The 16,920-nt window shown below is 32.7% G+C and overlaps 2 protein-coding genes across 2 annotated transcripts; one reads left to right on the top strand and one right to left on the bottom strand.

Moving 5' to 3' along the window:
- The first annotated feature begins 1,120 nt into the window (after positions 1-1,120).
- On the top strand, positions 1,121-5,055 carry LOC127796904 (uncharacterized). Its single transcript, XM_052329310.1, has 12 exons — positions 1,121-1,612; positions 1,709-2,440; positions 2,536-2,676; positions 2,749-3,036; positions 3,109-3,177; positions 3,250-3,318; positions 3,398-3,670; positions 3,746-3,984; positions 4,061-4,232; positions 4,324-4,467; positions 4,551-4,819; positions 4,902-5,055. The coding sequence occupies exons 1-12, from the start codon at positions 1,121-1,123 to the stop codon at positions 5,053-5,055; spliced, it is 3,042 nt and encodes a 1,013-aa protein (XP_052185270.1).
- A 2,618-nt stretch (positions 5,056-7,673) lies between these two features.
- On the bottom strand, positions 7,674-8,602 carry LOC127796903 (uncharacterized). Its single transcript, XM_052329308.1, has 2 exons — positions 8,228-8,602; positions 7,674-8,139 (listed from the first exon to the last, which is right to left on the bottom strand). Exons 1-2 carry the CDS (start codon positions 8,587-8,589, stop codon positions 7,674-7,676), a joined length of 828 nt encoding a protein of 275 aa, XP_052185268.1. The 5' UTR covers positions 8,590-8,602.
- Positions 8,603-16,920: the final 8,318 nt, after the last annotated feature.

Raw genomic sequence — 16,920 nt, 5'->3', positions numbered from 1 at the left:
CCGAAATAGAATTTTTATAGGTTATTAATTAAATCTAGATTTATGAAAAACATGTAATTCTTGGAACACGTAAATGATTTTTTTATGGTTGAATAATATTTGGAGAATGTGTAAGTATACTGGTATATGAAGAGACAAGATCTAATCTATATTATTAATTTTTAAATATTAACTTAAAATTTTAATTGAAATAAATTATAAAAAAATGAGACTTTTTTAAATCGGGAGAAATCTTGAGATATCAGGTAATACTGCCGAATACCGACTGCCAAGTAAATTTTTTATTTTATTTTTATTTTATATATAGTTTAATTAATTTAAATTTATTTTTTTATAATTTTAAATGTTATAATTTTATTTTTTAACTTTATTTTTTTTATTATTTTCTTAAAAATGTGACATGTTTTAAATGTGATAATTGATTCGGAATATATAAAGTCATATATGAATAATCAATTTTAAAATCTTGATTATTATTATTTATATAATTAATTGATTATTTAAATTATCTTTATTTTATATATAGTTTAATTATTTTAAATTTATTTTTTTATAATTTTAAATATTATAATATAATTTTATATATAACTTAAACAGCCGCCAAAATTTTTTCCCCCCATTTCCAGTTACTATTTTGATATTTTATTATATTTTTTAATTTTTTTGCTTACCCGAAATAGAATTTTTATAGGTTATTAATTAGTGGAAATGGCAAAAAGTAACCACTATTCAAACATAAAATTCCTTTCTATCCTCTTTTTAAAAAAAAAACGTTTCTGTACTTTCAAACAAACTAATTACATAATATAGCCACTTTGTCAGATTCAACCATTAGTTTATTTAAAAAGTTAGAAAGAAATAAAAAATAAACACAATAATAGTCAAATACTAAAATACCCCTCACCCGCTCATTACCCATTTCACCCATCCACTTCATCTCTCTCACTAAGCAACTGCCCGCCGCCGTCGTGACAGCCACTCGCCGCCGCCGCCGCCGCCGCCGCCGTGACAGCCACTCGCCGCCGCCGCCGTGACAGCCACTTGACCGCCGACATCAATCTCATCTTGGCTAAACAAGGTTAGAGTTTCTTTGTTGATTTTAATGAATAAGATGCTGTAAATGGTCGCCGACGACAAAGCTTCATCGGCGACCATGGAGATCGACCGGGCTTCGTCGCGAACGAAGACCCACGGTCGGGCTTCGTTCGCGACGAAGCCCGCTGTGCCCAACGGGCTTCGTCTTTGGGGCTTCGTTGCAGACGAAGCCCGATCGGGCTTCGTCTGCAACGAGCCCCCTACATCTCAACAAAGCTCGATCGAGCTTCGTCTGCAAACGAAGCTCGATCGAGCTTCGTCTGCAGACGAAGCCCGTTCGGGCTTCCTGAATCGAAGCCCGATCGGGCTTCGTCTAGAAGAAGACGCTTCGTCTTCGTCTAGACGAAGCCCGCTAGGGCTTCGATTCAGGAAGCCCGATCGGGCTTCGTCTCACTGCAACGAAGCCCAATGGGCCGCGACCAAGCCCACAGCCCAATCGGGCTCTCTCGACCGTTGGGCCCCAGCTCGATTATCTCTGCCCAACGAAGCTCGATTAGGTTTGGGTTGCGATGATCTGGCTGCGACAATTGGGCTTCTTCTTCTTTTACTTCTGTTTTTACATGGTCACTGTCTAAGACAATTGTTGTTTTTTTTTTTTTTTTTTTCCTTACAGATGGCTGAACAACAAACTATAAAATTTACTTATGTTCATACTCATCGAATATTACCGCCCGGAATGCGAGTTACTACTCATTGTGGGATCAAACACCTTGAGGCGATGCGTCGTGCTCTAGACCGATACAAGTTATTAGATAGATTCCTACAGGGCCCATTAGGACATTTCTTAAAGATGCCTTTGTCTCTCCATTTGACTGCACCACAATTGATATATCATGTTCTACTTAGGGAGGTGACATTTCCAGGTGCCCACCACGATGAGATGTGGTTCGAGATTGGTGGCACACCATATAGGTACGGGAGGCAGGAGTTCATACTTATTAGTGGACTCCGATTTGGGGCTATTGATAGGGAAAGCCTTGAACCGAAACCTATTGAGCCGGAGAGTTTACGTGCTCGACTATTTCCACAACATAAGAAGGGGGTGACTGGAGACGACCTTGAATTACTTATTAGTACCAGAGAGGACATGGTTTCAGAGGATGCCCTGAAACTGATTTACATTGCTGTGGTCGATATGTTTTTGTTGGGCCAGGATGAGCGCGGGCATGTGGATGATTTCTTGTGGACTATGGCTGAAGATTTACAAGCATTTGAGATGTTCCCTTGGGGTACGTATGTCTACAGTAAGAGTCAACATTACATCCGATTGGCCACGAAAGAAAGAAAATTGACTGGTGAAGGTGGGAAGAAAATCAACCTTTATGGTTTTGTATGGGCGTTTCAGGTACTCTTTCCTTATTGTATATGATTTGTCTATAATAACTAAATGTTTGTTTTGTTTTTTAATTTTTATTTTTATTTTTATTTTGCTCTTTACAGTGGTGGTTGATCGAAACGTTCCCATGGATTCAGAATAAATGGGCCGTTAGACTGTCTGATGCAGACATTCCAAGATGTAGAAAATGGCTATCAAAAAAAAGGCCGCAGATAAAAAATTACGACGATTGTCTTAGGAAGGAAGTAAGTGTGCAACTTACCTCTAAATTTTGTTTATTTTTAAATCATATCTATCTAAATAATACAATTTTGCAGGCACGAGGATCGAGTCCGACTCTTGAGCCCACTGATGATGAGCGGGAAACGAATTTTTGGAGATCTTTTAACCCTCAACACTCGGTTGGGGTCGATGTCTATAAATTTGGGGGCGGAGGGGGTGAAGAGGAGGAAGAGAATGGCGGGGATGAGGACGAGGACGAGGACGGGGATGAGGATAAGGCGAGTAGGATACATTTAGATGAGAAGGGAAAGGAAGAGAATGGGGAGGAGAAGAATAAGGAGAAGGCAAGATTCCCTGATAGTTCGCACCACGGACAATACGAGGTAGGGATATGATTTTTATTTAATAATGGTTTTAATTTATATTTTTTGTAATTGTTTATATATTTTTTATAGGAGGGAAAGGAGGAGAAGGATAAGGAGAAGGCAAGATTCTCTGATAGTTCGCACCACGGACAATACAAGGTAGGGGTATGATTTTTATTTAATAATGGTTTTAATTTATATTTTTTGTAATTATTTATATATTTTTTATAGGAGGGAAAGGGGGAGAAGGATAAGGAGGAGGTAAGATTCGTTGATAGTTCGCACCACGGCCAATATGAGGTAGGGGTATGATTTTTATTATCATAATGGTTTTATATTTTTTTTAATTATTTATATTTTTTTTGTTTGCCTTTTGTAGATCACCGAGATGCTGAAACAAACTCTAGATATGTTGCGGAGAATAGATGGGGAAATGAGTCAGGTGAGGACACAATTGTTGAGACTAGAGAGGGCGCAGGAATCACTAGAGAGGGGGCAAGCAGCACTAGAGAGGGGTCAGGCAGCACTATGTGCTCATCTACGCATCCCGCATATTTCCCCAGATCACAGCGATAATGTTCATGAGCAGTCCCAGGGTGATGATCAGGTAGATCTTGATCATCACGATGAGGACCAGGCATCTACATCTAGAGTAAATTCCAAATTTACTTTTATATGTTTTACTTTATTCTAAAATACTATTTTGTAACGGTTAGGTTTTGTTCAGTTACAGGAGGAGGAAGTGGTTAGGGTCGACAGGCGACCTATGCGAGATAGATTGCCATCGCAGTTTCGTCGTCCACCCTTCACCGATCCAACAAAATATAAAAGGAGAAAGAAGGATGCTACTTTGGAGGGGTCGGACGTGGACCCGATGCCGCCGGTACTAGACCCAATGCCGCCGGACATAGAGACAGTGCCCCCTGAGGGTTATATTGAGTTCATAGGTTCTAATGAAAATATTAGGTAAGTAACAATATTTACATTTTTTCTATTTGCATAAACAATATATTCTTACTCTTATTTTTCTTGGTTGTTGTAGTCTTCACACCGGTTTCATTCTTAACCTAACACCGGATGACCTCCGAAACATAGAGAATGAGGCCAACTGGTTGGAGGGTTACCATATCGATAGTTACATGTGTTGCCTGAGACGTATACAGTCTCGACGTCAATATGACACAAACTACGCTATCATGTCAACTTCGTTTTTTGTGAGTTTGCACTACTTTTTTTTTTTTTTTGCATCTTAATTTAATCTATGACCAATATTTTTATTTTATTTTATTTTATTTTATTTTTCAGGCATCCATGGTAAGATTTTGGGAACAGGAGTACGGGGGCAATAGGAGGGTTTTTGTGCCTTCTATCGCATCTGTTCCAGAAGAGTGGACCGGTTTCGTTGACGGGCGCATTGACGGAAGTCTCCCTTGGTGGGCAGTCGATTATGTAAGTCTTAATTCATTCTATTTATTTATTTATTTATTTATTTATTTATTTCTGTACGATTGACATATTAAAATAAAATACAGGTGTTGCTCCCTTGTAATGTAGCAAATTCTCATTGGTTTCTCTTAAAGATTTGCTTGAAAGATAGGAGAATTGTCATATATGACTCCAATTCCATAAATGAAGATAGTTGTAGGAGCAGGGTCGAAGCTATACAACCACTTGTGAGTTTGTTACCCATTCTACTAAAGAAAGCTGCATATTATGAACATGTAACTGCAACTGCGACGCTAGACAGAGATTGGGAAGTGGAGAATACTGATCCTCAGAAGTTGCCTCAACAACCGGATGGGTAAATTAATTTAAATTATATTACAGGGTCAATTTTCATGAAAATATGGTTATGTTACCAATGTGTGTTATGTCTGATACAGGGCCAGCTGCGGGTGCTACATTATCAAATATGTCGAGGACATACTGAGGCATAATGAGGATCACTGGCATATGCACCCAACTGTGGATGTCCGTACCCTCCGAAGACAGATTGGAATATTTTTGTATAGACATAGCACGGTAGTATACTTGTAGATCAATAGATTAGAAGATTCTTTGTTTTGTGTTTTTATTTTCATCTAGTTCAAATGTTGTATATTTTTGTATAAGTATAGCAAATAGCAAATTGTATATTGCTCACTTGATGAAATGTGGTTTGTGGTGTTGTTGATGGTAAGGGATAAGTGGTTGTGGTGGCAGTATGTTGTTGGGAAGAGAGACTGAGTCTCTAATGTTGTGATGGTAAATATTGTCATGTTATTATGTTGTTGAACATAGAGACTGAGTCTCTAATGCAGGTTCAATGTCCAAGAAACAAGGGAGACTCTGTCGAAATTTTTAAATTACACTTATGGGGTAATTTGAAGATCATTACAACATGTTGATCCAATGTTAGTAGTTAGAACAATTCATCATGTATTTGTTGTGCATTCTACCTTTAACTAACTTGAACAACGTAACAAGAGATCATTTTAGTGTTAGTGGAACCCATAGATTGAGAGGAAAAATGAAAAACTTGGAAATGACTAACTTTGTAGTTGTTCCTCACACAAAGTGAAAAATAATGACTTTGTTGTGATATATACATTTGGGTTTACCCAAATAACATTAAAAGACATCATTTTAGTGGTAATGGAATATATTAATTTGAAGAAAAATCAAGAAAAATAAAAAAAAATCATTTTCGGGCTTCGTGGGCCACAAAGCCCGATGGCCGGGTTTCGTGGGCCACAAAACCCGATGGCCGGGTTTCGTGGCCCACAAAACCCGATGGCCGGGTTTTGGTGGCCCACAAAGCCCGATTTTTTTTTTTTTTTTTTTTTTTGCAATTGAATTTTTTTTTAAGTTTCCCACTAGTATAGTCTCAAATAACACTGATTGTTAAGAAATTACACTCTAATTTTTTAACAAGTTTATTATCATAGCGTTATTATCTTGCTTTGTCCAATATTATTAGAAGCAATTGATCATGTGTTGGTTGTGTTGATGGTGGATGGACATCCTCACACAAAGTGAAAAATAATGACTTTGTTGTGATATATACATTTGGGTTTACCCAAATAACATTAAAAGACATCATTTTAGTGGTAATGGAATATATTAATTTGAAGAAAAATCAAGAAAAATAAAAAAAAATCATTTTCGGTCTTCGTGGGCCACAAAGCCCGATGGCCGGGTTTCGTGGGCCACAAAACCCGATGGCCGGGTTTCGTGGCCCACAAAACCCGATGGCCGGGTTTTGGTGGCCCACAAAGCCCGATTTTTTTTTTTTTTTTTTTTTTTGCAATTGAATTTTTTTTTAAGTTTCCCACTAGTATAGTCTCAAATAACACTGATTGTTAAGAAATTACACTCTAATTTTTTAACAAGTTTATTATCATAGCGTTATTATCTTGCTTTGTCCAATATTATTAGAAGCAATTGATCATGTGTTGGTTGTGTTGATGGTGGATGGACATCCTCACACAAAGTGAAAAATAATGACTTTGTTGTGATATATACATTTGGGTTTACCCAAATAACATTAAAAGACATCATTTTAGTGGTAATGGAATATATTAATTTGAAGAAAAATCAAGAAAAATAAAAAAAAATCATTTTCGGGCTTCGTGGGCCACAAAGCCCGATGGCCGGGTTTCGTGGGCCACAAAACCCGATGGCCGGGTTTCGTGGCCCACAAAACCCGATGGCCGGGTTTTGGTGGCCCACAAAGCCCGATTTTTTTTTTTTTTTTTTTTTTTTGCAATTGAATTTTTTTTTAAGTTTCCCACTAGTATAGTCTCAAATAACACTGATTGTTAAGAAATTACACTCTAATTTTTTAGCAAGTTTATTATCATAGCGTTATTATCTTGCTTTGTCCAATATTATTAGAAGCAATTGATCATGTGTTGGTTGTGTTGATGGTGGATGGACATCCTCACACAAAGTGAAAAATAATGACTTTGTTGTGATATATACATTTGGGTTTATCCAAATAACATTAAAAGACATCATTTTAGTGGTAATGGAATATATTAATTTGAAGAAAAATCAAGAAAAATAAAAAAAAATCATTTTCGGGCTTCGTGGGCCACAAAGCCCGATGGCCGGGTTTCGTGGGCCACAAAGCCCGATGGCCGGGTTTTGGTGGCCCACAAAGCCCGATTTTTTTTTTTTTTTTTTGCAATTAAATTTTTTTTGAAGTTTCCCACTAGTATAGTCTCAAATAATAGTGATTGTTAAGAAATTACACTTTAATTTTTTAGCAAGTTTATCATTGCATCATTTTGGTGCTATTGAAACTGCATTATATACTCAGTTCTTTGCTCAACAACATACTACAACACAAGCTGTCAATTAAATTAATTATTATGAGTTTAGATGAAGGAAATTGAAAGATTACAAATATGAATAAATCTCAATTTCAAAGATTAATGTAAAAAATAATATTCATTTCTGAACACCCGACAAAAAGATATTTGATTGATGTTGTCATCCTTTTTGTATCGTGCCAGTGATTTTTGAGCATTGCTGAAACACAAAGGATATATATGGTCAGTAAAAATTCCATTAACACTTTGCGAGTAAAAACATTTTTTTTTTCACAAACGATCTAACAACTATTGATAACATATGTGATAACATTATATCATACCTGAATGAGTCAATGTCTATTGATTGTTTTCATCATTGACAATATTATCATCACTTGGAATTGACAACTGTATAGGGCACCGACGACGAGTGTGTCCAGTCTCTTTGCAAATGCTGCATTTTCGGCTTGCCCTTGCAGAGGCCCTAGCAGCGTCCCTGGATTCCGGAGTAGTGGCTGTGCTCGACTCTCCAATGGAGGAAGTCCATTCATTAGGGCAACCAAGACTGTTGTGTCCTAGTTCACCGCATTTTCCACATTTTTTTCTTCGACGAGCTTCCCCCATGGAAGGAATTCGACCATTTCTCGGTCTACCCGGTTGTCGTCTTTGCACAGATGGGAGTATAACTATCTGTCTGACGTACGTTGGAAGAACCCAAGCGGCCTTGTTAGGGAGAGGATTGATGGGAAGTGCATATGCGCGTCTGACCCAATCTGCAGTGTAATATGAATGGCAAAGCATATGGTAGTGCACCCTCATGAAACTGTCGCATAAGGCAAAGAAACACATAGTGTTAACATATCACACTAAATTACAAACATAATACGCAAATAAAAGTCAAACCATGATACCTGCTAGCAGCAATTGCATGAAGACATGGCATTTGATCAATGTCCCACTTGCGACAACTGCATGTACTCGCAACAATGTCAACTATCCCATCGCCTTCCTTTGCATGTTGCACGAGGTATTTGTTCCCTTGTATTATAGGAACTACACGACATCCTCGGTCTAATGTTTTGGCATGCGCCAAGTTAACATGTGCCACTGCAGCGGAGGTCACAATGGTTTCGAGTCTGGCAGCTGCAGCACGTCTATCACTAAACCATTTCTGAAGCATATGTCTCAAAAATTCATGTGCACTTGTTATAGGCAACCGACGTGCTTTCATCATGCATTTATTGAGAGACTCGGCAATGTTGGTGGTCATCATGGAATATCTTCTTCTTGGACAATATGCACGTGACCACTTTTTCGGTCCTGCTTCCATCAATGACAGATGAGTCTGAGGATGCATCGATTGTATTTCTGCCAAGTATGTATCACACTCTATTGTAGTGTAACTGTATGCTGCAAGGTAGAATGCAGTCATCACATCTTTTCGCTGTCTACAACGTTTCTTCAAGTTTTGCTTAAGGTGGAAGAAACAAAAGACATGTGGGACAGAAGGGAAGACATGACTCATCGCATTCGCAATGCTTTGGTGACGATCAGAAACAATGACTAAATCTTCTCGCACTCCGATAGCCTCTCTCAATTTCGTCAAAAACCATATCCATGATCTGTCAGACTCACCATCTCCAAATCCAAAAGCGATGGGATAAATCATTTCCTCCCCATCTTTGCAAGTTGCAACGAATATCACCCCTTTGTGTTCACCTTTCAAATGTGTGGCATCAACGGCAACAACCGGTCTTATGTAAGACCGAAAACCATGAAGGCAAGCTCCGAGTGCAAAAAATGAATATAAAAAATAATTATTTTCATCTGTCTCTATTGCCGTGATACTGCCAGGATTTGTTTCTTTTAACATGTGAAAATATGAGGGTAGTTGCTGATATGATTCATCTGGATTACCATAAGTAAGTCTCTTTGCATGTTGTAAAGACCTCCAAGCTTTAGTGTACATAATCTGCACACCATGTTGTTCCAGCAACTCCCCCATTAGCATTCTAGGTGTATATTCACTACTCGCCACTCTTTCAGAAAACAAACTTCCGATGACAATAGCCTTCACACTTCGAAAATGTGAATCGTATACGTCCGGAGTACACGTGTGACTCGGCATAAATTTCACCACATGCCAAAACGAACAACCAGGTCTACATCTTGCACGAAGCATAAATTTGCAGTTCACATCCTTGCAACCAGCCTCAAATCGAATTGTGCACGAACGTCTGACTCGATAGTCCATCTTCACATCAACACAATATTGTCCAAATGCCAAAATTAGTTCCTGTTTACTTTTAAAGAGTGCACCCATGTGTAAAAGATCACCTTGGTATGGAATAGACACTTCAGGTCTTGTTTCCTCAATTGCATAATTTTCTACACCAGGAACGATCCAGTTTCTTTGTAAATGGTTGTCCTCAAATTGTGAACCTGAAAATCTTACTTCTGGGTACTCCGGACTCACTTCTCTTTCATCACCACCATCATCACTATTATCACCATCGCTATCGTCACTATTATTATCAGTTTCATTATCACAATCATCATCCGTATGTGGAGCGTCATCTGACAAACCACCCATACCATATGTACCAAAATCATCATTTTGCAGTGGACTACGTGCGGATGTAAATGGAATGGCACCTGAATCTTGATTACCACCACTACGTAGGTTACAAACTCCAATATCTTTACAAATCATATCAACATACATCACTTTATATTTTCTGTCATCGCACATAATAAACCTAACACCGTAGTCGTCCTTTATAGGGAACTTGGTAGCTGGAAGTTCGCTTGAGTGTTCCGTTACAAAATGAATGGTGATGTCGTACCTTGTTTTATCAATTCCCGTTACTGTGTACACAATCTCAACCAATTGAGTAAAAGTCGTATTTTTGTAGATTTCCGCACACATCCTATTACCCCCAATATACTTATTATCATTCCATTCCCCGTTCCACACGATGACCAACTGCACTAAATCCATTGCTACAAGATTGAAAGGAGTAAAAAATTAGTCTTACCATTACCATGGATGCAACGGACCCACACACACCCAAATCGGGTTCATTTCCTTATTAAATCAAGTCATAACTATAAGTAAGTAAGTTTATTTGTTTTTTGAGATTTGTATTTTATTTTCTTTTTCTAAAGAGATGATTTGTACAATTAAACATGATTTTTGACTTATAAACCAACAACCAAGTTATGATAATTTTTCATATGTAATTTAAGAAAAATATTTAAAAATTTTATGAAAAACATTGGAGGATTTTAACATAACACATTGAGGCACAAATGCTTAAAAAGTTAAATTTTGTTAAATAATATGATAAAATTAAATATATTATATTAAATTATATTATTTTACTCATATATAATATTAAATTATTTAACAAAATACTCATATTATTTTAAAAAATAATATATATAAAAACCATATCAGGTTTGTAGGCAACAAAAATCATAATCGGGCTTAGTTTCGGAACAAAGCCCTATCGGGCTTAGTGGGGGAACAAAGCCCGATCGGGCTTTGTTCCCGATCGGGCTTTGTTCCCCCACAAAGCCCGATCGGGCTTTGTTCCGAAACTAAGCCCGATCAACTATTATAGCCCACAAAACCCATAAACGATGTGCAGTTTTGAAATTTTTTTTTTTTCACCCGAATTAGAGCAGATTTGGAATGATATCTATCAAAATATGTTCTGCTCACAACTACAATCATTCTACACAACCTTAATAAGCAATGTGAACACAAAAATTATTTTAAAAAAATAAAACAAATACAAATCGAATAGATACCTTGAGATTGGGTGAAATTATTTGTTGGAGAGAAAGAAAGAAACTTATTGAATGGGACTTCAGTGAGGTCGCTGCAATTGATAAAGAAGATTGAATGACCCAACAAGCAAAAAGATTGAATGTATGAAGAATGACTGAGTTTGGATAGTTTGACAATGGAGAGAAAGAGAGTAACGTGAATGTGGGAAGAGGAGAGAGAAGAAAGGTTATATGAAAGAGATAAGGATATTTTGGTAAATGAGGCTAAGGACAGTAGGGTTTTCTATTTTAAAATCTCATTAAGGGTATTTTTGGTATTTTACATAAAAGTGGCTATAGAGTGTAATTAGTTTGTTTGAATAGTTAAAAACGTTTTTTTTCTATGAAAAGTATAAAAAAGATTTTATACATTTGACTTTGGTCAAATATGAATTCACCCCTATTAATTAAGTCTATATTTATGAAAAACGTGTAGTTCTTGGAATACGTAAATGATTTTTTTATGGTTGAATAATATTTGGAGAATGTGTAAATATGCTGGTATATGAAGAGACAAGATCTAATCTATATTATTAATTTTTAAATATTAACATAAAATTTTAATTGAAATAAATTACAGAAAAATGAAACTTTTTTAAATCGGGAGAAATTTTGAGATATCAGGTAATACTGTCGAATACCGACTGCCAAGTAAATTTTTTATTTTATTTTTATTTTACATATAGTTTAATTAATTTAAATTTATTTTTTTATAATTTTAAATGTTATAATTTTATTTTTTAACTTTATTTTTTTTATTACTTTCTTAAAAATGTGACATATCTTAAATGTGATAATTGATTGTTAGAGGGAATACGTAAAGTCATATATGAATAATTAATTTTAAAATTTTGATTATTATTATTTATATAATTAATGGATTATTTATATTATCTTTATTTTATATATAGTTTAATTATTTTAAATTTATTTTTTTATAATTTTAAATGTTATAATTTTATATATAACTTAAATGTTATAACTTTATTTTTATTTATTATTTTCTTAAAAATGTGACATGTCTTAAATGTGATAATTAATTGCTAGGAGAAATATGTAAAGTCATGTATGTATAATTAATTTTGAAAATTTGATTATTATCATTTATATAATTAATTAATTTAAATTTATTTTCTTATAATTTTAAATGTTATAATTTTATATATAACTTAAATATTATAATATTATTTTTTAAGTTTATTTTTTTTGTTACTTTCTTAAAAATTTGATCTGTCTTAAATGTAGTAATTGATTGTCAAGAGAAATATGTAAAGTCATATATGGATAATCAGTTTTGAAAATTGATTATTATCATTTATATAATTAATTGATTATTTAAATTATTCTTATTTTATATATAGTTTAATTATTTTAAATTTATTTTTATATATTTTTAAATGTTATAATTTTATATATAGCTTAAATGTTATAATTTTATTTTTTAACTTTATTTTTATTTTTTATTTTCTTAAAAATGTGACATGTCTTAAATGTGATAATTAATTGTTAGGAGAAATATATAAAGTCATATATGTATAATTAATTTTGAAAATTTTATTATTATCATTTATATAATTAATTAATTATTTAAATTATCTTTATTTTATGTAGTTTAATTAATTTAAATTTATTTTCTTATAATTTTAAATGTTATAATTTTATATATAACTTAAATATTATAATTTTATTTTTTAACTTTATTTTTTTTTTCTTAAAAATTTAATCTATTTTAAATGTGATAATTATTATCATTTATATAATTAATTGATTATTTAAATTATTCTTATTTTATATATAGTTTAATTAATTTAAATTTATTTTTTATATTTTTAAATATTATAATTTTATATATAATTTAAATATTATAATTTTACTTTTTAACTTTATTTTTTATTACTTTCTTAAAATTTGACCTATCTTAAATGTGGTAATTGATTGTCAGGAGAAACATGTAAAGTCATGGATAATTAATTTTAAAAATTTGATTATTACCATTTATAATTAATTAATTATTTAAATTATCTTTATTTTATATATAGTTCAATTAATTTAAATTTATTTTCTTATAATTTTAAATATAACTTAAATGTTATAATTTTATTTCTTAATTTTTTTTTACTTCTTTAAAAATTTGATCTATCTTAAATGTGGTAATTAATTATTAGGAGAAATATATAAAGTCATGTATGGATAATCAATTTTGAAAATTTGATTATTATTATTTTTATAATTAATTGATTATTTAAATTATCTTTATTTTACATACAATTTAATTAATTTAAATTTATTTTTTATAATTTTAAATATCATAATTTTATTTTTCAATTTAATTGATTAATGTCATTTATTTAATTCTCCTTTTTCCCATTGGTCTACTTCGAAGATGTGCTATATATTGGACTTGGAAAAATTAAATACAAATTAAATTTGTGTTTTGAAAATTATGTTAAATAAGATTCGGATTGTGTGGCAAAGCGTGGGAAAAAAAAGGGAAACTTAATGGTGACATGTGATTTGATAAATTGAGAGAAATAAGAGAATTTGAAGGAAGAAAAAATAATAAAAAAAAACAAATATCTCTCTCTTTTCTTCTTCTTCATTCCCGTTCAACACTTTCATTTCCTCTCTTCTCCTTTCTCAATTCTTCTTCTTAAATTTTCTCTTATTCTTTACTTTTATTTAGTAAATTTTAACTGTGTTTTTTTATCCAGTTTGGTCTTCTGGTGTAACATAGCACCACTATTCTGTCAAGTGAGTGATATGAATATAACTAGAAAAAATTAAGCCTTGAGGATTCATGTGGTACGCACATATAAGACAAATACACGTGAAAATTAAAAAAAAAAAAGTCTACTCTTGAATGCATATTAGAGGTTGGTTATCGTTTATTCTTTTTTCATGTTATCGTGTAATTTTTGTATTTTTTTACGCATTGCTTATTGTATTACATGTTAATTTAGGTTTATTTTTTACATGATTTCGGGATAGAGTTATGTGCTTTTTATTGTTCATCTACCCTTGAATGTATATAAAGAAATTTTTCAAAATTTGTAATCCTTTTGTTGTATTCTCATGATTGTAACACGATTATTTTGTTTATTTTTTACTTCTTTATTGTGATTTTCATTTATTGTAACTACTAAATTATACAACTTTTGCTTTAACGATTTTGTTTTTTTTACAATATCCATGCATTGCATGGGTGATCCACTAGTTCATTTTTAAAATATTAGAGACATAATTTTATGAGTTTAGAGCTGAATTTTGTGTCTTTAAATCTGATTTTTTTTTATTGTGACTTTCAATCCACCCAATTTTGACAATGTCTCTAGTTTAGGTCCTTCAAACAGATTGTTGCTCAAATTTAAAGCAATTTGCAAATTCTGTTGCATCCCCGTGATCGTCCCATTAAGTGCATTTCTTCCCTAATTGGAGTTCTATCGAGAACTCTAATTGTTGCACAGAATCAAGTCTTGAACCCCTGAGATTGTTCTCTCTCAAGTCCAAGTTAGTAAGATTCTGCAGCCTTGAAATTGAAGGTGTTAAACCACTGAGAGGCTGCCCGCTCATCATTTTTTAATTCAGTTTATAAATATTTTTACTTATAAATTATATAAAATTTAAAAGTTATCTAATGTTTAAATTAATAATGTATTTGAATAAATGAATTTTAAACTATCATTTATATAATTATATGTTTAGTTTGAAAAAGATGATCAATTATTTGAACTTAATAAAATGACTAAAATAAACATGTTACTAAATAATATCAAAAAATTTATAAAAATACTTATTTTTAAAAAATAAATTATAAATTAATTTCCCACTAAAAATATTGTTGCCATTACATATTAATAAATTATATATAATTATTAAAAAAATATATTAATACAATACTTTATGTTTAAATTTAAGTTTAATTCATAAAAATGTTAAATATATATGTTGGAATATTATATAAAATTATTTATTTTTATATTTTATCAATACATATAAAATATTAATATTTAAAACTCACAAACTCAATAACTATGTATCTGACCTTATCAATGTGATTAAATGACACCTTAGGAAATACCTTTCCTAATGATCAATTTGTCATGTCCAAGAACTATCCTATCACACTAACAGTAGATCACATAAGATGTTCACCCCATCAATGACGACGAGAGTGATAGATCCTCTCCTTGAACACCTGTCTCTATATACTAGTAATACAAAAACACATAAATGAACATTTTCATCTTGCAATTGGATAGTTCGGTGCATTAGCAAATTAATCTCGCACACTAATACACAAAACAACTGTGTTAGTTCAATCTAAGCATCAAGAACATCATCGCAACTTGACGACATGACCATTATCCACTATGCCATGTGGTTGGTTATCAACGTCATATTCGGTACGTTGTTCTTTGACAATCACTCACAAGTCTACTAGCGACATCTCAATGTCATATGATGTTCGACACACCACCCTCCCATTAATATCTCATATTGAATAAAGTAATAACCCATGTGTTAGTTTATACTCGACTAATTAAAGTCACTATTTAAAGAATTTAAGAACTAGGAATTATTTAAGAAATCATGTTACTAGATAATCCTATCACAAAATCTCAACACTTAAGAATAAAATTTTCAAATATAAGATCTTAGAACTCATTCATATTTTAACTGAAGAGTTTATGAATGAAGAAAACGTGTCTTATATTGATATATATAAAGATACAATGAATGTATTAATTACAAGTCCGCTAAATGTAATTCAAATCTAACATTATGGCACACAACACTAAGAAAAGTATTTTCATGGTGGATGCCGCTTATCCTCATCCCTCTTATAAAGGTACTCCAACCATAACACACGTTCATCGTTATTTGGTTGACTCATGAAACAAGTCCTCATCTTGGCCTTGGTGAGAAGAGTGGAAGCAAAATTTCACAACAAACTCCCAATTTAAATGGGGAGATTCTGTAATACATCATGCATTCCAGAATGCTTGGTTCTGATGGTCCTCCAATAGAGTGTGAAGTATTTGTGCTCTTTGAATACATCTGCATTAACTTGTCTTCAATATGGCGACACTCAATACCCTTTCCTTCCTAGCCTTTTTAGAGCCTGATCATTTATATCCTGATAAGTGTTGCCTGGTGAATGACTCTCTCCAAGATCATTTATATTCTGATAAGTGTTGTCATATGCATCATAATTTTTATTAACTTTAAAAACATGGGGACTATCTTGCCTGGCGAATGACTCTCTCCAAGATCATTTATGTCCTGATAAGTGTTGTCATATGCATTATCATTTTTATCAATACTTGAAAATTGAGTGGCAGCCTCACATTAACTTGGAACTTGTGCTTTTTCCCTAGTTGTTGCAATCTTAGAGAACAAGCCATTATAGTGAAACTATATGATGAACATGTCTTTGTTCTTGAATTTTCAAAAAAAATCATTTTCTTTTTGAACAATAAATGCATACAAATCATCATTTATTATATCAATTATATTAAATATCAAACAATGCATATGGAAAACAAATGAAAATACCTGAATCTTCTATTCCCATCAATCATTATCTGTTGAATAGTCTTCTTTGTTTCGTCATATCCCAAACTTGACTCTCCTCACATCATTTGCTTAAAAAAGGTTAATTCCTTCTTCATAGCATCCTAGTGGTTTTTTAATTACTTGTTATCATAACATTTTCATGTTATTTGATTAAAACTCTTTGCCAAAAATTTTCACCTTTCCTTATTTATAA

The sequence above is a fragment of the Diospyros lotus genome, chromosome 3 (genome assembly GCF_014633365.1).
Source record: "Diospyros lotus cultivar Yz01 chromosome 3, ASM1463336v1, whole genome shotgun sequence".
NCBI classification, from domain to species: domain Eukaryota; kingdom Viridiplantae; phylum Streptophyta; class Magnoliopsida; order Ericales; family Ebenaceae; genus Diospyros; species Diospyros lotus.
The sequence above is the reverse complement of the archived record's forward strand: the minus strand, read 5'-3'. Positions and strand labels throughout refer to the sequence as shown.